Genomic DNA, 22,298 nt, shown 5'->3' with positions numbered 1-22,298 from the left:
CCCTCAGGCAGCCATGGGCCGCCCAGGGCCTGTCACAGCCAGCCCCAGCCGTCTCCAAAGGCCAGGGAGTGCAACAGTCCTGCCACCTACCAAAACCTGACTGTACATCCCAAAAAACTCACATCAGAACTTCTGAGCACACACAACACCCCTTCCCAAATATTCTTACCAAAAAAAAACCCCATCAGCCAGGACAGAAGATGCACTCCGCGGCCTTCCAGGGTGAGGGCGGCAATTGCGGTGAGGGACTGAGGGTGTGGGGGATCTGCACCAGGGCAGGGACAGCCCAGAGAAGGCAGAAAGGAGACAGAAAGGTTTGCTGTGAGGAGTGATGTGAGATCAGACACAGTATTTTCAGTGTGCATCTACCTTTTCAGCCACATGTAGCTCAGCAAAGATAGCAAGACCCAGGAACAGATCAATTGTGCATCATCACACTGAATGATCATGAAATCGTGTGTGAGAGGAGAGCAAAGTCCAAGTAATGCACATTTACTTCATCGGCTTCAATAAGCTTAATCACAACTGTGTTGTGCCCGAAGGAGGAAAGAGTATTGTTTTGTAACAAAACCACAATATAAAGATAATTTAGGGTCATTCTGGCATCATTTCTCCCCCTTCTCCTTCAGAAACATGCAAAGGCCACAGCCAGAGATCACACGTTTTAGGTGGAGCATTTTGCAGCTTGAGACATGGACTGGCAGCAACAAAGGCAAGTGAGACACAGGAGAAGCAGTCACTTGATGAACATGACAGAGGCTCCCTGAGGAGGGTGAGCACAAACACTGCCAGCATTCGTGGCATGAGGGATGGGTCCCTCCGTGTTGTGACACACAGAAGGTGTGACACCTTGCCTGCTTTCCAGATGAAAGTGACAGGGAGACTGTGACACTCCAACACTGGCAGCAATGTGGTAGTGTAGTACCTGTTTTTTGAAAAATGTGACATCCTCTTCAACCTACACCTGCAGCACTTACCAGAAGGTCTAATTTTACCAAGTATGGATGAAAATAAATTAAGCAGCTACACAGAGATCCTGGGTTTCCATGAGCTTTGGAAAAGATTTTCAAAGCAACATACAGAGTCATGTCAAAAAAATATCCAAGTGGCACCTCTTCTAGGGTTTGTCTACTAAACTCCCAAATCTTTTGAATTTGAATCCAGCTTCTGTAAAATAGCAAGGAGTGGTTTCACTCATTCCCTTTGCTACAACATGACACTGCTGAGAAGGAAGTTCAATGGCAGTATTGCAAAGTGTCAGGCATGTAGGGAGAAGACAGATGTGTTAAGCACACTGCACTGGATGCAGGATGTGAGCAAGCTATGAGCCGAAAATTTCTGTCACAAATGACTGAAGCCATACAATAAGGCTTGAAAAAGAATGCTAGGCTATGTAATTTCTACTAATGAGTGGTGCCATCCTATGAACCAGAATTTTGAGGAGCTGAGTCTCAACAGAGAGTATAAGACTCAGGTATTATTCGGGTATTATTATACAGTCCTGGTGGCCATACTTGAGCAGGTCACTCACTGGAAACGGGAAGGGGGAGCAGACACAGAAAACTTCATCAGCCTTACTTGATGGGCAGATGTGATCTGGTGGGACTGGTATTTGCTTGGAAAGGACAATGCCCCTTCAAAGCTAACAAGGGTACAAAATGCTAAGCAACAAACCTGCTGGGCTTTCACAGCCTGGGTCCAGCCACCGCCGTGAGGTGGACAGAATCAGATGCCAAAATAGCTGCTAATCCCAGCCCTCAGCTTTCTGATACTAAAATAAAGAACAACCACACATGAGATGGGGGAAGGGGGGAAACAGAACGAGAAAAGGAGGTGGGGGAAAATTACGCATATAAAAGATGGGTTTTCCTTCGTCCTGCAGAAACAGCAGGCAGAGTAGGAAGAAGGAATGTGCATGTGTGTGTACACCATGTGAGACAAAGGCAGTGTATTTCTCTTCAGCCAAGAGCATGCTGTCATCTGTCAGCCTTGTACGCCTGTGTACATGCAACACTAAACACTAGTTGCCTTGCACTGCCTTTGACAGTATGTTTTTCATGTTGATTTCCTCATCTGAATTTTCCTTTTTTTGCTCCCCTGCTTGGAGTGTATACATCTAGTTTTGATGGTACTCTTAGCAGCTGGCTGCAGACAAGTCGCAGGCTTGCATGTCTGGCTGAGTGTAACACACGCATATGCACACATACACACATACACACACACAGAGTTGTCTTGACCTCTCTCCCCATCTCCTCTGAGATCTGCTGCATTTGAAGTGTTTTCTTTAGTAACTCTCTTCCCAGGCTCGCCTCCCTGGCCCACGGAGGGCTGCTCCCCAGACCTGCTTTAGGTCTGGGGGAAAGGAAGGGGGCTTCGGGGGGTGGCGCATGGGCGGCCGGCAGGAAGAGCGGTTTCACTGCGCCGGCCCCTCCGCAGAGCCCCGCGGCTGCTCCGCGCCCGCGGGCTCGCTGGATCGCTGCGCCGGTGGGCCGACAGCTGGGGCCTGCGGGGAGCAGGGGCTGGGGCGGGCGGGGATGGGGTCATCTGGGTGCAGGACCGCGGCTGCAGCGGTGGGAGCAGGAGACACGGAGAGTTTCTGAGTGGTTAAAAAAGCTCGGATAAGCAAACTCCGGCGCTGTCTAATATCCCCCCCCCCCCCCCCCGCCGCTCTTCTCCCCCTCCCCCCTTTTTCCCCCCCCTTTTTTTTTTTTTTTATTATTTGAAGGCAGTTGATGTGGTAATTAAGAATTTGGTGAGAGCCTGGTCAGGTCACCTCGTTTCTCAGATCAGAGCCCCATCAGAAATTCTTTCAAGTGTCCTTCTGCGTCGCCAAAGATGACAACAGCAAATCAATAAGTGCTTGAAATGAAAGGGGTTGCTGGCTAGCCCCCGAGGCTACAGATTTTCGCACAGCCGGTCTTTTTTTTTTCTTTCTTTCTTTCTTTTTTTTTTTTTTTTTTTTTTTTTTTTTTCCTCTGAACTTCTCGCATTCCTTTGCACTGCCTCTCCTAGGAAGAGCTACCTTTTTATGCCTAGTTTCATGACGAAGGTAAGTGCCGTGTTAGCATCTCTTTGGCGGGACGGGCCTCGCCAGCTGTGATTGCTCTTCCCTGCTTCCAGCAGACGGTCGCTGCCGGCGAGATGCGAGCCGAGAGCGGCTCCGGCCGAGGGCATCCGCGCCCGCCCGGGAAGCGGCGACTGCAGGCTCGGAGCGCAGAGGCAGATATTTGCTCTTCTTCTTCTTTTTACTTCATTATTTTACAAAGTAAATAAAAAATAAAAAAGAGAAGGAGAGAAAGGGAGAAAGCGTAAATAAATTATTTTTAAAAAAGAAATAATAGAAGGGGGGTAAGAGATCAAAGCAAAGGAAAATAAATATGGGAATCACTGCTTATATTACTCTGTGTTAACAGAGGTTGCTTCGCTCCGGTTCGCACCGTCATCCCTACCTCTAATGTGACCCGATTTAACAATCTTGCTAACGAACGACGTCCTTGGGACGTTTTAATTAGGCAATTCATTAGTAAGTCAATACAGACATTTATATTTTCTTTCAGATCAAGTGGTTAAGCACTAATTTCGAAATGATTATAAAACACTAGAATTCGCGAGGTGTAATAATTTTAATTTATATGCAAATCAATGGGTTCATTTGAAATGCTTAATTTTTTAACAATTACTGTATTGTAGCATCGGAACGAACAGCCTGAATGAGCAATTTGAAACCAGATCTAGACAGGAAGAAAATATTCGAGCAGCCCAACAAATCAATAATGTTTGAGTGTGTTAAACATAGCCAGCTATAGGTATTTACATACTCGTTTGCTGACAGATAGGGAGCTCAGAGAGGTGGGAGGAGAGGCTGGGGGAGACGGGAGGGTTTGCTTGCAAGGGCTGAGATCATAATCCGGGAATGAAGAAAGTAAATGCTCGTGAATTGTCCCATCGCGCACTTCGGAGGATAACTCCCTTTTCCGCCGGTTCCCCAGCGCTGGCGGCCTGCGCCAGACACTGAGGGCTGCCCGAAACACGGCTGGGCTCTGCGCTCAGTCACCGCTACATACGCTTTGAGGTTTTTATGTTGGTTAGTTGGTTTGGATTTTAGGGTTTGGGGGTTTTTTTGTTTGGGTTTTTTTGGTTTTTGCCTTTTTGTTTTTTCCCTCGTCCCTGGGCAGCGGGAAGCTGATCGGACTCTCCTTTGCCTCACCCACTCTGTGACCCGGGATCACCCAAGGAAAAGCCCCACGGCAGTCGGTAGCACGGCTGGTGCGCCAGGTGCCTGCAAACGGATAGTCGCGATAGGTTTTAAGAAAACAACTTTTCCGTCTAGTGGGGCGATAAATAACTCCGACCTTCTCCCCAAGCTGTTCGGAAAGCCGGCTTGCCTGCCGGGGGTCGGCACGGAGGGCTCTCTGCGCGGCTCTTCGCGTCCCAGCCGGGCCGGGGCAGCTGCAAGCCCCCGCCACTGCCGCCTCACCCGCCGAGGAATGGCTCCGGAGCCTCCTCGGGGGTTTTAAAGCTGTTGTCACTGCGCTGGCGAAAGGGAGGAGATAGACTATAAATACAGCCGTCGCGCCCTTTGCTCGCCCTGAAATCTATTATTACATTTATTGCTTTGACAGAAGGGGAAAAAAAAATTGAAATCCTCGTATTAAGTCGGCTCCATAGTTTCCAGACACCCTGGAACCCCTCTTCCACGGCAGCATGTCTAATGTATTCCCTGGTGATTCTAGGCATTAATTAGTTGTTTAATAGGAGTATGACTAAAAATGTAAAAGAAGGATTAGGAGCGTGAAACGTATGTCCAGCTCCTTCCACACACTCGAGGAGGGAATGAAAATCATCCAGTATCTTATGTTTCTCCAGGAGCCATTTGCATTTCCCACCAGCTGCTCACTTTAGCCTCTCCGGAGCGGACGGAGATTGCTGCTGCCCGGCGCGGAGGCGGTCGATGAACGGCGGGCGGTCCCGCTCCGCGGCCGCGCTGCCAAGGCGGGAGTCCCAGCCTTCCCTGCCCAACACACAACGGGGCTGGGGGTGTGGGGAAGATGCGCACCAGCGCAAGCAGTTTGCTTCTCCCAGGTAAACAAAAGTGAGAGGTGGGAGCTGGGAGTCCCTCTCACTCCCGCTCTTTCTTCGGATGCGCGGAGAAACTGGATTTCACCTCGCAGAGCGCTCCCAGGGATAGAAACGCAGGTAGCCAAGGACGCAGTAAACTAATTTATTTCTCCCTAGATTTTCCCACAGGATTTCTCTTCTTGCGAGAGAAAGTCACCCCCTCCGCTTAGCGCGGCCACCGCTGCGGAGTCGCAATCAAAGGGCTTTTCTGAGCACACCGTGGAGCGGCGGTGCTGCCGGCTGCGGCTGGGCTGACTTAACGACCCGCGGAAAACTTGGCCTCTTCCAAGGGTTCGCTTTCCCCTCCAGCAATAACTGTCTAGCCCCCTGCTAACCGCTATAAATAACTAAAATTCACTCCAGGCTGAAATAATTTTAAAATAGCCACAAAGAGATCAGGTGTAGCCTCCGAGTTAGTAAAGCGCCTATTTTATTTTCTCGAGGTTCCTCTATAAACAAAGCCGCGGGAATGCTGTGAGAAAAAGCGATCGCTTTAGTTTGATCTGAATAGAGAAATCCGGCTTCGATATTTTCCTAAACACGGAAAACGCCGCAAAATCGAAAATAAATTTCCCCCTGGAGGCAGCTCGGCGTCCTTTGAGGAAAAGAGAGAGAAAGTAGCGTTTTCTCGCTATCGCGCGTAAATGATGCAGGGCGAGTAACAGAGAGGAGCGGCAGGATTTCGGCTATCCCGGCACCGCGCTACCGATACAGGGACGAACAAGAACACCCCGCAATAAAAAAAATACAAATATATATATATGTAAGAAGTAAGAAAAAAATTGGAAAAAAAAATTAAAAGTGAATTAAAACAGGAAACCGAGACCTCTCCCAATAGGTTGCCGATCCCTCTTCACACCTGATGCAAGGACAGCCACCAGCCCGGCTCGGGAAACTTCGGCCACAGTTACTTGTGCCCCCCTCCCCAGCCGGGCGGAGCAGGGCGCGCCCTGCGCGGGCGCGGAGAGGCCACGGCCGTCCTCGCTCACCTCGGTTTTCCTCTGGCTACCTAGCCCGCCGCCGCGCCGCCTCCGCCGACTTTTGTCCTTCCTCCTGCCCCCTGCCCCCTCCGCGGACGGGGGCTGCCACCGCCGCCGCTGCGCCCGTGCCCGCGGAGAGCCGCGGAGCCGCCCGCCCCGGCCCGGCCCGGCCCGCGGCGGCGGGGGGCGCTCGGCGGAGCCTGCGTGACGTCAGGGCCCGGGGAGGCGGGCGGGGCGGGGCGGGGCGCGGGAGGGGCCGGGGAAGGAGGGAGCCAGCGGCGGCTCCGCGGCCCCCAGCCAGCGCAGGAGCCCGGCGCGGCCCCGCCGCCCCCGCCAGCCACAGGCACCAGCAGCGAGAGAGCGGGGCGGGCAGCGCAACCGGCCCCGGTGAGTGCGGGAGGCTCGGGGGTACCGGCGGGACGGGCGCGGGGCTACGAACCCGGCAGGTCCAGGCTCCGCGCACCCCGGGACGAGCAGCGGGAGCGCGGGCCGGTTGGGCAGGGTCCTGCGGGCTCGGGTTGCTGATGTCCTCCCGGGCGACTGCGGCCCGTCCCGCAGCGCTGTCGGCGAGGGAAGCGGCGCTGCCCCCGCTCCGTTCGCCCGCCGTGCTGGTCCCGCTTCCCCGGCGGGGCGGGCGCCCAGGAACCGGCCGCGCAGGCAGCGCCTTCCTGGCGCGGAGACGCGGAGCCGGGCGGGGGGCGGCAGCGGCGGCGGCACGGGCTCGGGCTGCCCGAAAGCGATGCGGGCGGGTCTGCCCAGCCGGCTGTGGGGTCTTCCCCCGGCACCGCCCGCGAGAGAACGGCCGGGCACGGCTGCCCCGCGGGCACCGCGGAGGGGTAGGCCCCGCACGGAACCCCCCTTTCGTTTGAGAGCCCGCGGCCGCGGGCCTCTGGCGGAAAGCCTCCCGCCAAAATCACGGACCGCAGTATTTCGGGCGGTGAGATCCTTGCCAAGCGACTCCAGTTTTTGGGGATTGTGGATTTTTTTTCCTGGAAGGAACAGTGATAGATACCTATAAAGAAAAAAATAATCTCGCTTTCCTGTCCGCGCCCTGCAGTTGCTCCGTGCAGGTTGCTGCTGAGGGCCCGGCCGTGGAGAAAGGCAAGGTCGCACGGCTGGTGCTTTTGCTGGGACTGTGGGCGCGCAGAGGTGCGGAGGTATTTAAATCTGAGTACCCGGAGAAAGGGAAGTGGAAAAGCAAGTGGAGTTGCTTTCGTTTGTGTCGCCGGGCTGGAGACAATAGGAAAACGCTCCACTTGGCCCCGTGCTGCGATGTGCCTTGCAACGAAAATTAAGAGGATAAGGAGAGGAGAAAGGGAAGGAGCTATACGGGTGAGGAAGGAATAATAATAATCCGTTCGAGAAAGGCACTTTTCTCCAAAGAGAATGACATTTCAGTAGAGAGGAAAAACTTCCCCTCGGTGTCGGGGCGTGTGCGTGGGGGGAGCCGTGTGTCTCCACTCGTGAGACAAATCAGCCATAGAGGCAGGCCGCGGGGGAGGGCATTTGTCACGCAGGACTGATCTTGACGGAGACCGATCCCGAAATAAGGACCATCGGCGAAGAATTAAGGTTCTCTTAATCGCCTTCCCGATTAATTTAGGCGCTGCTCGTGCGCTAGGCCCGGCTGCTGGAGGGAGCGGAGTTCCTCCCTGGCGTCGTTCATCTGGGAATATAAATCGCCATGTCACGACACGACCACGAGGAGCCCGAATAACCGCACCTTCCCGTTTCCTTTTCCCCTTTTGTCTTTTTTTTCTTGTTTTTTTTTTTTTTTTAATTTATTATTTCCCCCCTTTCCTCCCCTTTTTCCACGGCCTTATCCTGCTTGCCCGGCGGAGGGTGGAAGGGCCGGAGCCTCGGGGCCCTTCTCGGTGGGTGCTGTGTCTGGCGCTGCCCATCCCAAACATGCCTCGGCTCCAGGCTGCCGGATTTCTAAGCACCAGCTAATAATGCGCCCGGTCCAGACATTAAAAAAGAAGCGAAGAAGAAGAAGAAAGATTACCGAAATGATGGTGACATGCAAATTTCCCTCGAAATTATCATAAGTAAACATTTGAAGCCTGGACTAATAAAATCCCATCTGTGTTACTTCATATCGAGTTAGTAGAGAGCTGTGATAATGAATTTTGTAATATCTCACGAACAGACATCTCAATCAGGCACTAATCCTGTGATTTTACTGCCCGACCTCTCAGATAGAGGGAGGCGGCGGTGGCGGCCGGGGAGCGCGGAGGCGCAGCAGCCGCTGCCGCGCAACTTCCGCCGCGGTGGAGGAGGGGCTGCTGGTACCCACTGTCCTACGGCACCCCTGCCACCGGGGTCGGCCTGTCCCGCGGCTGAGCACGGCGACGAGGTTAGGGGACTCTCCTACGCGTGCCCAAATAACTAGAGGTGCAGGGAGGCCGGAGGGTTCGACGGGCCGGGAAGCAGCCACGGGTGTTTCGCCTGTCCTGTGGTGTGACTTTAGTGGGGCCTGAGGCTGAGACAAGGAGAGGGGACACTGCGCGTATCACTGGAGAAATGTGCGCGATCCAGCCCGCGTCGTTGCGACGTAGCTCCCGGGGCGGCTGTGTTTCGGATTTTTGCCCGTATTTTTCAATCCCAAAGTAATTGTTTTAAAACCATTCATCTTTTGCAGATAACGGGTAATGGAGTCCAACTGCCGCAAACTTGTCTCCGCCTGTGTTCAGCTAGGTAAGAGACACCGCGGCCCGCCGGCCCGGAGGCCCCGCTGCCGTGCGAGCGCTGCGCGGGTGTGCAGCCAGGCGGGCCGGCCCCGGGGAAGCGGCGCCGCCTCCGCGAAGGGCTGCGCAGCGTCGGGCGCTGACACCCACCCACCCAGTTACCTCTCCCCTGCGCCGCCCCGCCGCGTCCCCGTCCCCAGGCGTGCAGCCCGCCGCCGTCGAGTGTCTCTATTCCGAAGGCGGACATCTAAGGGGGGAGATGAGCCGGAGGGCCGCACGGAGCCGGCCGGTGTCCGGGTCAGCACGGCGTCTGGGCGGCCGCCCCCAGCGCCAGTGACCCGCAGCGGCCCCTCCGCGCCGCTCCGCGGGCGCGCTGCGGGGCGGCGGCAGCGGCGGGTCGGGCCCGCCTGCGCGGCGCCAGGGCGCCCTCTGCTGTCCGCCCGCGGCGCGCCGGGCGCCGCTTGCGCCGGGAGGTGCGCGGCCGCGGGACAGGGAAGAGAAAGGGAAGTGGGAAAGGGGGTGCGCGCACCCCCGCGGCTGCGGGCGCGCAGCGGCTCCCGCCGCCAGCCCGCGTCCCCCAAAAAAAGCATCGCTGTCAGCGCGCCGTTTAGACACCCGCAGCGTCGCCCTCGTATTTATTTTTATTTTCTATTTTTTGACACCACCCCGCGCCCGTAAACAAGCCGCCAGCCCTCTCCTGCCCCCAGAGGTAGGCACCCCCACAACGCTCCGTCTGCAGCAGAGCGAGCTCCTGTCTCTCTTCCCTTGCCCTTTTCAGGGGGTCTGACAGGCGAGCCCGAGGGGTGGTAAAGAAAAACAGCAATGCAAACATATTACAAAGAAGAAAACAAGGGCTCTGTATTTCGAGAGACTGTTTAATCCAAGATAAACGTAATTTTGTTTAAATAAAATACATTAACCTGAATTAATAATACAGGAAACTAGAGTGAATTAATAATGCACGTATTCCTGGTCTCGTGGTTAAACACTTCCTTGTGAGAATACTGTATTAACCCTGTTTGGCCAAACAGCTCGCTATTTCTCAAATAACATCCAATGATTTCAGGAGAGGCCACGTCCCCTTCTCGAGTCCACCCACCCCCCGGGACTTTAGGCAGGATTTGCTAGCTGGACATCAAAACCCCTAGAAGAAGAAACGCTTAAGCTAAAGGAAGGTTAGCGAGCAAAATCCGGGGTAATTCCAAACGCCAAAGTATTACGAACCGATAATTTTTAATCCCGGAAACATACACGATATTAAATTGTGCACAAATAGGCTTTACCAGGGTCTGGCACTTTTTCCCTCGGCCAGTAATAAGTGTTAAATAATGTGGAAAGGAAGGGTGACATTGCTTTATATATGGTTTGCAAATAAGAAAGGCCTTTTTACCCTCCCCTGCCTTTTCTTCCCGATGAACAGGTGGTCTTAATCAAAGCCCTTAGCACAATCTAATGGGAAAGTGGGGACCTTTCTGATATAATAAATTTATGAGCCCTTCCAAGTCAGCTTTATTCGACTAAGTATTTATAAAAGTAATATCCACATATGCTCCCTGACACGGTAACTTTAACTTCCTCTGCCGAGAAACAAATGGTTATTTTCTTAAACATCAATTATGAACCTGGATTATTGTAGTACACGCAAAATTTCCTGCCTTGTTACCGTACCAGCCGGTCTGTTTTTCACTCTCCAGGCTTCAGGGGAAATTGCTATCTAAACACCTTTAATGCCATTAATTAAAACATACGTCCGAGTCCGAGAAGCAACGGCGGTGTTGCCTGACCATTAAAACGCTCCCATTTACGGGGAAGGGAAGCGCGACGACCTCGGATACGGATATATCCCTGCCGATATGGGAATATATTCCTGCAGATATGGGGATGAACCCTGTGTGCTGCCTCAGTCCCTGCCTCTGTGCGACGGATAATGGCAAGTCCCGAGACGCCCTGAGCTGCTCGGGTGACTTGCTGTAAATCGTAGAAATCACGGGTGTTTTCTCGTGATTCCGGAGGGATTTGCTGGGTCTTGGCTTTGATTTGCTTAAACCCGCGCGGTACTCGCTGATTTTTGTCTTACCTGACTGTAAGGACGTCATGCTTTTAGGATTTAGTTTGCAAAAAGTCTGACCCTTGGGGCAGCGAAGGAAGCAGGGGTGATTGGGGACCCCTCTCTGTCACATTTCAGCTTGGGAAATTACGAGGGCGGTGAGGTAATTTCGCCAGATAAGCACCGTCGGTGGCCACGAGGAGAATGGTGGCTAACTAGAACCACTGGCATTAACAGCAAAACATGCGACTGTTTTGTCAAATCGATGGTTCTGCGAAAGGAGGAAAGGAAATTCAGTAGGAGACCCTCCAAAACTACACGGCATGCCGGCTTCCCGCGGGGAATAGGGCGCAGAGGGGCAGGGATGTTCCAGAAGAAACGAGTCCGTGGCCATAGCGAGGAAAGGAAAATGGGAAAGTATGAAAATATTATTGCAGCCTAGGGTGTCAAACGCAACCCGGCGGGTGTCAGATTTCTTCAGAGAGACAAGAAAGTTGCTGCCGGGTGACCAGTCCCACAAAATTAGGAAAACTTCGGCACATGCTTCGGCAGATCCACGGCACTTGTAAACGGTTGTAGGTGGTGGGTTTGTTTGAGTAATTTTTATGCAGGGTGAAAGGATGCTTAAGGTATTTATGTGTACGTGTATATATATATATAATCTATACGATTTGTTAGGTCTGTGAATTCTACTTAAGGAATCCTTCCCTGTAATCGATAATCTGGGTATTGCTGAAACAGCAGCTTCCAGCATAAAATGTTGAAATTACATTCCGTCTTGTATCACCATTCAGCATTCCAAATTGATTGTTTGAACACTATCGAAAAAAAAAAAAAGGGAAAAAGAAGAAAAAAAATTGGTCTGACAATTCCGTAACTGAACATTCTTTTCAAAAACAAAAACTTAAAACCTAACGCTGATTCAGCTTTCATTCAGACCGGCTGAAGACACCGCAGCGTGCCAAGCAAAGGTCGCGGGTGCCTTTTTTGAGCCCCGGGCCGAGGTGGGCGCGCAGGCTCTGCCCCCGCGGGAGGGAGCGAGGGCGGGGGGGCTGAGGCGGAGCCGGAGCATCGCTGCCGCCGCTGGGCCGCCAGGCAGAGCCGAGGGCACCCTCTCCTCCACATAGCGTGGCCAAATTTGTCCCCGGAATTGTGACCCAAGCCGTGGAGCCGAGATGTTCCCTGCCCAGGGCGCAAGCCCTTCGCTGGTGCGCTGCCCCTGCGCGGCGCCTCGGAAGGTGCGCGCCCCGTCCCGCACCCCCCGCCAAGCGCAAATTAGAAGTTATTTATTGCGCTTCGCTTATAGAATTGGTTGGCGTCTGAGAATAATATATGCAGCAGTTGTTAGCCTCACTCCAGGGAAAACTAAATGTATAACGAAAGCTTTTTCGTGAGTAGGAATATACTAACGGAACAATCTGATGTCTTCTTAATCCTATGTAAAAAGCTCTGTAGTCTTCCTAATATTGACTGAATGGGTAATTAATGGCTCTTCATCGAGGAGAATACCCGGTAATCCGAGATAGGCGAAAGACAACAAGCCAAAGGTAAAAGACAACAGGACTAGTTGGAGGCTCTACATAAGAACCAATTTATCCATTTAGGGGAGTATTACGCCTAGAAACAAAGATCTCGTGAGGCGATAAAGGAAAAGTGGGAAAATAAATACCCGCAGTAGGTCTGGCCACCCTCCGGCATCCCCAGCAAAGCCGCTCAGCTCCCGGCCCTGCTCTCGGCCCTCACGCTTGCCGCACCGGGGCGGGCACCGGGCATTCCAAATAAACTCAAAAAACAGCGTGGAGAAACTAAAAAAAAAAAAAAAAAAAAAACACACAAAAAGCCCCAACCGATCAACGAACAAATCAAACAGGGAAAAAACCACACCAAAACTCCCATGAAATTAAAAAGGTGATGCGGAGCGGGGAGCATCCCCGATTCCGCATTTGTCGTAGATGGCGGACGTCTCCCAGTCCATCTGGGCGCGTCCCCGATGGGCCCTACAGCTCAGGGGGAAAAGGAAAGAGAGCAATTCCCAAAATAGTTTTGGGATTTTCTTTGATGATGGCAGCCGCACGCAGAAGGCGCGGAGAGTCGGTACGCGAGTGAGCTGGCGGGGGCAACTTCGTGGCCAGGACCCGAACCCGAGAGGGGATGGGAACTTCCACCAGAAAAAAAAAAAAAAAGGGGGGGAAAAAAAGAAAAAAAATTTAAAACACTTGACATTTTAATTGAAACCTTTACCGCTAATATATTACCTGGGTGACTACAATTAGGTTGTTTTTCGGTTGGCTGACAGCTTTTAAAATATTATTTCACTTGGGAAATAAAAGCTTCATCTCAGATTATAGGTGGGTATTTTTGGATTTACGTGATTTATGGTCACCATGACAACTAATGCTGTGTGGTAGCTCCCCTCCTGCCCGGGATGGGGGAGTTTTAATCAAAGGCACGTAAGGAAATGCCGACAGCCTCTCCCTCTGGGCTGCCGGGGCCCGGGCCACTGTTGTGCGTCTCTTTTCGGGATGCGGGGACGGCTGGAGAGTCTGTCACGCCCGTGGCTGTGGGACGCGCGGCTGGAGCTAGGGAAGATGCGATAGGGCGGTGCGGTGGCCGGGCCCTCCTCCTCTTTTCCCCGTTCTCTGGGGGAACGCGCCGGGAGCTGCCTGCCCCGTCAAATGTCCCGAGAGAGCGGGGCTGCGGCCGGCGGGCACGGCGGCCACCGGCGCTCGCCCTGCCGCGGCATAAAGCGCGTAACAAGCGCTCCGCGCCCCGCACGCGGGAGGGACTTTCCGCTTCGAGGTGCGGCGGCAGAAGCCAGCACTGCCCCAAAATGACTGAAAATAAATTAATGCAAAAAAAACCCAAAAAAATGGTGATGGGTGTCGTCCAAGACAGGGATGCTTTGATGCATTGCCCCGTCTGAAAAGAAAAAAGGGGGGGAGGAAGGAGGAGATACCTCCGTATCACCTCTCCCTCCGGCTCCCCCACCCCAGGGCTTTGCACACTTGTTTTCACCCCGACGTGGGGCTGGAGAGGGGCAGCGCCCCCTCCCAGGTGCCCCTCGCTGAGAGGCCGAGGCCGCGCCCGCTTGGCCAGGGCTGGGGCAGCGCCCTGACCGCGATGTTGGCACGGCCCCGCTATGGGGAAAGGCCGGGGGGGCGGTTCTAGATGCGGGACCACAGAGGTAGCGAGAGGTTAAGAAGAAACTGGGATATGATTGGTAAACAAATTGTGCAGAATGGAGCTGGATTCATATTGACTTAGTTATAGGTCATCTGCTGCCGGTGCAAAGGGAGGAAATATTTACTTTACACATATACTTTATGATCTTGGGGGAATTAGAGGAAATTCAATAAGAAAACGGCTAGAATCATTTTAAACCCCCTATTTAAAAGACTTAAGCAAATTAGAGTCTTATCAGATTAAAATCCACTACAAATGTAAGAGCATTGTCTCCATCGAAACGCTGTGGGGTCTGAGGAAAGAGATTCTTTGCCAAATCTCAGGGATAAAAACACGTCATTTAAACACCAGATAATGAGCAGAATGTAAATTAATTTAACCTTCTTTACTAACAGGCTGCGAAAGTAATATGTATAATTTAGCGATAACTAAGATTGCGATGGATGATACGTACCTCGAACGAGAATCAGCGAGTGAGGAAGACTCTTGAGGGAGGTGGGGGTGGGGTGTGGCGGACGGGATGGGCATGGGACACAGAAAAGTTTGGGCGCTGGGGTGTGAATGTGTAGGGCCACATCAAGGGGAAGCTTTCGCTAACTTTTCAGTACCAGTGACCAGTCAGATAAATTGAAGATAGAGACGCAAACCTGCGTTTTCCGCTCCTGGGCTACTTCGGAATCCCCATCCCTAAGATGGCCACAGCTCGGCTGGGCCAGGGTCGGCTCTGCGGGCTAGGGCTCGGGGACGGATTCCTCTGCCCCAGGAGGACCTGGCCAGCATGGTAGGGCAACCTGTCCCCGCCTTAGACGCGCGTGAAAAAGCCCCGCACCTCCTTCCTGCGAGACACGGGTCCACAGTAGCCCCATTCCGGCGCCATAAGCGGTCCCACGAGTGGGGATTGCGGGACAGCGTAGCCCGTCCCTCTACTGCCGCTGCCCGGGCGAGGGGTCCAATCCTGTCCCCAGACCTCGGAGAGGGGTTTGAGAAGTTTGTGCGCGGTTGTGCGGATCGGTGTGGGACTTGGCCAAATTCTGTGAACGGCTTGCTTGGGCTCGAGTTCGTGGGCTGCTCTGGGCGCCCCGGGGGGTGGGATGGTCCCTCCGGGTCCACGCCAAGAGGGAGGAATGGTCCCGCGGATTACTGTGCAAGTAAGTGGTAAAACCGGGGTGGGAAAGCCTCCTTGGGGGCTAACTTCTGGGAACCTGGTCGCAGGGAAGGGGCGGGAATGGCGGAACCAAGGAAAGGATTTTTCCCCCGCCTTTAGTGCGGGCAGAGAGGAAGGGCAGAAAGCCGGCGAGCGCGGGGACTAGAAGAGGTCGGGGACCTCCGAGCGCGGTGTGAAGCTTTCCGTAGCTGTGTCGCAGAGGGGAGGTTGTTGTCGTTTGCGTTTAATTGTCGCTGTTACCGGCACAAAGTCTGCTGTCTAACGGGCCGCGCCCCCCGTCCCGTTTATTTTCCACCCCCTCCACGAGGAGGGAATCGGGCTTTCCTCCACCCTCCTGCAGCGGCTCTGGCAGTGCCGAGCTCCCCGCTCCCCAGCCCCGCAGGTCCGGGAGCGCGGCGAGGCGCGGAGGGGACGCGCTCGGAGCCGCTCGGACGGGGTGCCCCGTGGGCCTGCGGCGGCGGCCGGGCTCTGCAGGCGCGGGTAGCCCCGGCGGGCACACCGGGCGCAGGTTTTCTCTGGGGGGCCGGGTGTGCCCATCCCCGGGAGAGCGCGGGGGGCGGTGCGGGGCGCGCAGGGCCGCGCGGGCAGGGCGGGGCGCGGGCGGGGCGGGGCGGGCGGAGAAGGGGCGGGGCGGGGGCGGGGCGGGGCGGGACGGGTGACGTGCGGCGCGGGGAAGGCCGCCGCCGGTTTAAGATGTCAGGCCAAGAGGGAAGCGGCTGAGCTGATGCGGTGCGGGGCCGGCCGCGGCGCGGGTCCATGCGCGGGCAGCGGAGAGGAGCGCCCCGCGGAGCGCCGCCGCGCCTCGCCGCCCCCGCCCCGCGGAGCCCCGCGGCGGGCCGGGGGCCGCCGGCCGGGGAGCTGCCGTGTCGCCGTGACGGCTCTTACAGGACCGGACTCGCCCGCTCTCCTGTCGCCGCCGCCTCGCCCCCCCGGGCGGCGGGGGCTTCGAGGCTCGCCGTGCCTCCCGGGCTCTAGTTGAACGTCGCTCGCCCCGGAGCGGCTCCCCGGCCGGCAGTCCTGACCCCCGGAGCCGCGGGGCTGCTCCGCGTCCGCGGAGGGGGCGCTGCGCGGACCCTCCTACACGTACCGACACCTACAGACACACGCACACCTTCTCCTATCGACCCCCCAGGCGCGCACGTAGACTTTGGCGTCCTTTTGCCGATGAACTGCATGAAGGACCCGTTAAGCCTGGAGCGCCTGGGAGCCGGGAATAAGCTGTGCTCCTCCTCACCTTCCTCCTCCTCCTCCTCTTCATCATCCTGCCATCACCACCAGCCCGCGCTGGCCATGGCGACGGCGCTGGCGCCGGGGCAGGCGCGTTCCTCCCTGGAGTCTGCCAAGCACCGGCTGGAGGTGCACACCATCTCCGACACCTCCAGCCCCGAGGCCGCAGGTAAGAGGGGGTGAGAGGCAGGGACCCCGGCCCGACGGGCGCCCCGCAGCCCTGTCCTGCTCCGGCCCGGCTGGCAGCCCTGCGGACCGCGATGCGCCGCCGCCCCTCTGCCCGGGAGCGCCCCGCACCCGAGCCGAGATGCGTTTCGTGGTTTTTCGCGTGCGGTGTCTGTGTGTCGGCGTAGAGGAGGATAATGACATGTGTAAGGATAGGCGAGTAGCATATGTACGGATATTCGAATTACATGGATACAGATCGGCAAATAACGTGGGATTTCATGGGCGAGTAATCCCGATACAGACGGACAAATAGGGGTATATACCGACAAAGAATATTGTTACAGGCGGGCGAATAACACGGGTGTAGGTAAGCAAATAAAACTAATTGCCTGTATGCAGACGGGAGAATAATACGGATGCACATAGGCAGAAAGCTTGCATACGGAGAGGCGGCTCCGTCCCGCTGCCCCGGCGGGGGCTGCTCCACCGGGAAGAGCCGCCCGTGGGTGCCCGCGGGGCGCGGAGGAGCCGCAGCGGCGGGAGGCCGGCGCGGGTTAATCATTACAGCAGCGAGTCGCGTTCGGGGCAGTCTGCGGGATCCAGCAGCGCTGGGGACACGCTTTTCCCCAGCCGCTGGAGAGGAGGCTGAGGCGCTCTCGTTTTCCGCCTTGTTTTGTTTTTTTGTTTCCCCCACTTACAGAAAAGGATAAGAGCCAACAGAGCAAGAATGAGGATGCGGGGCCCGAGGACCCCTCCAAGAAGAAGAGGCAGCGGCGGCAGCGGACTCACTTCACCAGCCAGCAGTTGCAGGAGCTGGAGGCCACCTTCCAGCGGAATCGCTACCCGGACATGTCCACCCGGGAAGAGATCGCCGTCTGGACCAATCTCACCGAGGCCAGGGTTAGGGTAAGTCCTGACACTGCACCCCGGCTCGGAGCAGCGGGGGTCAGGGTGGGCTGGGAATGGGAAGGAGGGCTGAAATATTTGCAGCTGCTTTCGATTTCGGCTTGTATGTAAACTCCAGAGCCTTCGCACAAAAGCAGGGCAGAGCGGGACATTTCTGTCAAAGCGAGACAGATTAGGATCTTTCTCTCTGTGTCTGAAATATGGTTTGCTGCACGTTTCGCCCTCACCGTGCAATACGTCCCTCTCCTTTTGATCGAAACGCTAATAAAAACATTAGCCAAGAAAGCAACTTGGAACAGGCTGCAACCTGCGCTGTCTCTAATGAGAAAAAGATGTAAAATACACAAGAGCTTTTGCTTCACTCCGAGGCACTCCCAACGTGCCCTTCCTTGCATTTTCTATTTCTTTGAGTTTCACAATTCGACGAGCGTCTCTCTCCACCCTCTACCCCCCTCTGAGATTTATGGGACCATCGCGGCGCTGCAGAGATACCGCAGCCGGATCCTGCTCGTCTGCAAACACCGCGCTCGGGGCGGAAAAGAAAAACGACAAACCCCAACACACACACATACAAAAAGAAGCCTCTAAACGGGCGAACCTTCAGATTTTCGGAAATCCCACACAAATCCTCTCCCCGAGGTGGCTTGAGGAAAGCGAAACAGTGAGAACCGGGGGCGGCAGCGAGCGGGGCCGGCTCTCAGCCGCGGGCCGGCGGTGTTGGCGCCGGGGCAGCCACGCGGCGGGAGCGGGGCCCGGCCGAGCCCGGTGTCCCTCCGGAGCACGGAGCGCTGTCGGTCGCGGTGCGGCTTCCGCGGAAGTTTTTGTATCGGTCCGCGCGGTGCCTCCAGACGGGCCCGTCCCCGCGGAGCACCCGGGCGGCCGCCTCCCAGCTCGACCAGGGTGGGGGTCACCACAGACACCCCTGGGTGGTTTCAATACACACGGTAAGGCGGCTGCTGGCGGCTGCCCGACGGGTCAGACACCCAGATGTGGATTGGGAAAGGGCACGCTTTTCCCATTGTCTGCGCGGGGAGGGTTCCTTAGATCTCATTTAGCACTTTGTTAAATGGTGATAATTTTTTCCCCCCTTCTTTTTTCCTTTTCTTCTTTTTCCCTTTTTTTCTTTTTCCAAAGAGCAGTGAAACGTGTTTGTTTAGAAAGTGGTTTTCGGTTCTGGAAGCTTTCACGCTAGAGGAACTTGTAGTTTTAACAAACTGAAGCCAGGATTTATTAGTTGCTGGCTTCCCTCTCCTTTCCTGTACCATTGTCTTAAATATTCCGCGGGCTTCCAGGCGTTTTACTCTCACTTTTGCACTTTTGTATTTTTCCTGGGTGGCTTCAGTACAGAAAAAGCCAAGAGAGAAGGGAAGGGGGAAAAAAAACCCAAAAGAAAAATGAAGGGATGGGGGGCAGGAGAAAAGGGAGAGAATTAGAAGGAAGTGTTGGCCTCTGTGGAGCGAATTAGAGCATCACAAATTATGTGGAGGGCTGCGGGGGGATGGGGGGGAGTGGGGGGGCCGTGGTGAGGGTGGAATTATGCGGCCACGAATCTGCCTTGCTAAACCCAAGTGGCCCCGAGGATGCTCGGCTGTCCCGGCAGTGTACTCCGGCCCAGGGCAGGCCTCCACAGAGGAGGAGGTGAACCTATACATGGAGATATAGTCACATATATATATAGATATATATAGATAGATAGATAGATTCGTACAAATTTTTATATATAACTTCTATACAGACAGGCTCGGCTGCTGTCCCGAGAACCTGCAAAGGGCTGCAGTGGTGGTAGTGGTGATTCCTGACTAACTTGCATCTCCCTCCCTCCCTCTCCTCCCGTTTCCAAAGGTTTGGTTCAAGAACCGCAGAGCCAAATGGAGAAAGAGAGAAAGGAACCAGCAAGCCGAGCTTTGCAAAAACGGCTTCGGCCCACAGTTTAACGGCCTCATGCAGCCCTACGATGACATGTACCCCGGCTACTCGTACAACAACTGGGCAGCCAAGGGCCTCACCTCCGCTTCCCTCTCCACCAAAAGCTTTCCTTTTTTCAACTCCATGAATGTCAACCCTCTGTCTTCTCAGAGCATGTTCTCCCCTCCAAACTCCATATCCTCCATGAGTATGTCTTCAAGCATGGTACCTTCTGCAGTCACCGGGGTGCCCGGCTCCAGCCTCAACAGCCTGAATAACTTGAACAACTTGAGCAATCCCTCCCTGAATTCTGCAGTGCCAACGCCAGCCTGTCCTTATGCTCCTCCAACACCTCCGTATGTTTATAGGGACACATGTAACTCGAGCTTGGCAAGTCTGAGACTTAAAGCCAAGCAGCACTCCAGTTTTGGCTATGCCAGTGTGCAGAACCCCGCTTCCAACCTGAGCGCCTGCCAGTACGCGGTGGACAGACCCGTGTGAAACATCCAAGTAGGAAACTGCGTGGGAATCCCTCCCCATTTCCCGCAGAGACTGAGAATTTCACTAGAAAGTAATGGGCACTAGAGAGAAAGAGAAAGGAGGAAAAATCAGAGGCAGAGAGGAAGAGAGAGAAAAAGAGAGAGAGAGGAGAAAAAAAAAAAGAGGAAACCACTGAAATAAGATAGTTCCTTTGTTTTCAAAGGACCTCCTACAGATTCGGAGATCTTTCTTTCACTAAGAGTATTTCAACAGTTACAAGGACATATATATATATATATATATATGGACAAATGTTTGACTGGATATGATATGACATTTTAATGTTACTATAAGCTTGTTATTTTTTAAGTTTAGCATTGTTAACATAAAAATGACTGAAAGGATGTATATATATCGAAATGTCAAATTAATTTTATAAAAGCAGTTGTTAGTAATATCACAACAGTGTTTTTAAAAGGTTAGGCTTTAAAATAAAGCATGTTACACAGAAGCGATTAGGATTTTTTCGCTTGCGAGCAAGGGAATGTATATACTAAATGCGGCACTGTATGTTTCTAACATATAATTATTAAAAAAAATTGTGTGAATATCAGTTTTAGAATAGTACCTCTGGTGGATGCAATGATGTTTCTGATATTGCAATGTAAAACATGCCCTGTGTATAACATTTCGTACAATATTATTGTTTTACTTTTCAGCAAACATGAAAAAAAATGTGTTTTATTTCATGGGAGTAAAATATACAGCATACAGTTCTGTCTGGATTTTTTTATTTACTGAGCCAAGCTGCGCAGTAGCAACTAGTCTGCAATGATTGACTGATAGTTGACACTGGATCTCGTTCTCTGGCAACGCGGGGTAGTACTTTTGCAATGCAAATAAATGCTGGCGCTTTTTTTTTTCCGCGTTAAAAAAAAAATCCCTCGCTCTAACGTTGCATACTAGAGAACCATGGGACGTGTACCCCTTGGGTCCTTTTATTTCCCCGCACAGCCCCGAGAAAATGGATTATTTGACATCGCTGGACTCGAGAATTACCTGCCACAAAGCTGCTGTATCTCGAGCCTAAATTTGTCCTGCTGTGAAAGAAGCTTTTATTACATTAAAGAAAAGGGAGTGGGGGAGAAAAAAATTTAAAAAGACAGCTTGCAAACAAACTGCTCCCGTTCAAAATAATTTGTCCCCTTTGCCGCCCCCTGCGCTCACCTCCTCTCCCTTCAGCGGGCAGATCCTTCATGTAATATTACATTTCTATTTCCAAATCCCCCTTTCAGACATGGAGAAACAAAGAGCAGCCCAAATAACTGCAACCCCGTGGAGCGCGGGGGGTGAGAGGTTAGCCCGAGTTTCCTGCGACTTCGTGCTGCAACACGTCGTTGAAGGGAAAGGTCGTGCTCTCGTGTGTTTTGTTTTAAATAATATTGACCCATTCATTCTCAACCTGCTTGTTCGTGAAATTATACAGGATTATAACTTTGCCATCGCCAGACAATTGAAACAAATCAAGATGAATTGCTGCTCGGCCCTCCCATCGGCTCACACCCCGGGCGGGCGAGGAGGGGCTGCCGAGAGGGTGGGCAGCCGCAGGATCCAGAGGGAATATCGAGACACGAAGAAATTCCGCAGGCGCGTAAACTGGCGAGGGGCGCAGGGGACGGCAGGGAGGAAACTCTACGCGGTGAGAGCGAGCTTAATCCTTGAGCGGCCTTTGCGCGCTCGTTGCGCGCCTTTGTGAGGTCGGGAGGAGCGGCCGAGGTAGCCCGGGGGCGGGCGGACACGGCGGAGAGGCTCCTTCCCCCCAGCGCATAGACGGGAAGAGGAGCAGAGAAGAGAGGGAGAGGGGAGAGGTCAGCGCCCTGCGCTTTCCCACGAGGAAAATGCTTCCCCCACACGAAATCAGGGTACTCTCCCGTGGGTCCATTTGCAGTGTGGGCAAAGCCCAGCCTCCACTTTTTCCCCCCTCATTTTTAAATTTTCTTTTAAGACCCCTCATTTTTATTTTCTTTATCCCCTTTTTTTCTTCCTCATCACATTTTTTATTAGATTCTTTCTTCTCTGTCTTATTTTGTTGTAAGGTTGTGGGTTTTAAAATTATTTTAATATTTTACGCGACTTTCTATTTTTTTTCCCTCTGTGTGTTCTTGCCAGGGGGTCGGTGGAGAGAAAGAACCTCGGTGCTTGGGACGGGGGGGAGGCGGGAGGCCCCCCCCGCTTGTCCGGCCTCGCCGCCTCCCCGACCCAACGCCGCCGCTCCCCTCGGTTTTTCCGCACCGTGTCAACACCTCACCCGGGTGAGTGCCAGGGACCGCCAAAAATGTCCCCTTCCTCCTCCTTCTCTTCCTCTTCCTCACCGGGCTGCGGGCGAAAGGTCTGAGGGTGCCGGCGGCGAAGGGCTGGCAGCCCGGGAGCCC

General features: G+C 54.1%; 1 protein-coding gene across 3 annotated transcripts; it reads left to right on the top strand.

Moving 5' to 3' along the window:
- The first annotated feature begins 3,027 nt into the window (after positions 1-3,027).
- PITX2 (paired like homeodomain 2) lies at positions 3,028-20,908 on the top strand. Of its 3 annotated transcripts, XM_030948148.1 has the most exons (5): positions 6,357-6,485; positions 8,740-8,795; positions 16,313-16,576; positions 17,276-17,481; positions 19,324-20,906. In XM_030948148.1, the coding sequence occupies exons 2-5, from the start codon at positions 8,750-8,752 to the stop codon at positions 19,885-19,887; spliced, it is 1,080 nt and encodes a 359-aa protein (XP_030804008.1). In that variant the 5' UTR covers positions 6,357-6,485; positions 8,740-8,749; the 3' UTR covers positions 19,888-20,906. The 3 variants fall into 3 exon arrangements, with proteins under 3 accessions (XP_030804011.1, XP_030804008.1, XP_030804009.1); XM_030948151.1 differs by lacking the exons at positions 6,357-6,485; positions 16,313-16,576 and adding an exon at positions 3,028-3,049 and having other exon boundaries at positions 19,324-20,908; XM_030948149.1 differs by lacking the exon at positions 16,313-16,576 and having other exon boundaries at positions 19,324-20,908.
- Positions 20,909-22,298: the final 1,390 nt, after the last annotated feature.

The sequence above is a fragment of the Camarhynchus parvulus genome, chromosome 4 (genome assembly GCF_901933205.1).
Source record: "Camarhynchus parvulus chromosome 4, STF_HiC, whole genome shotgun sequence".
Lineage (NCBI taxonomy): Eukaryota > Metazoa > Chordata > Aves > Passeriformes > Thraupidae > Camarhynchus > Camarhynchus parvulus.
This window is presented reverse-complemented; position numbering and strand designations above follow the sequence as displayed.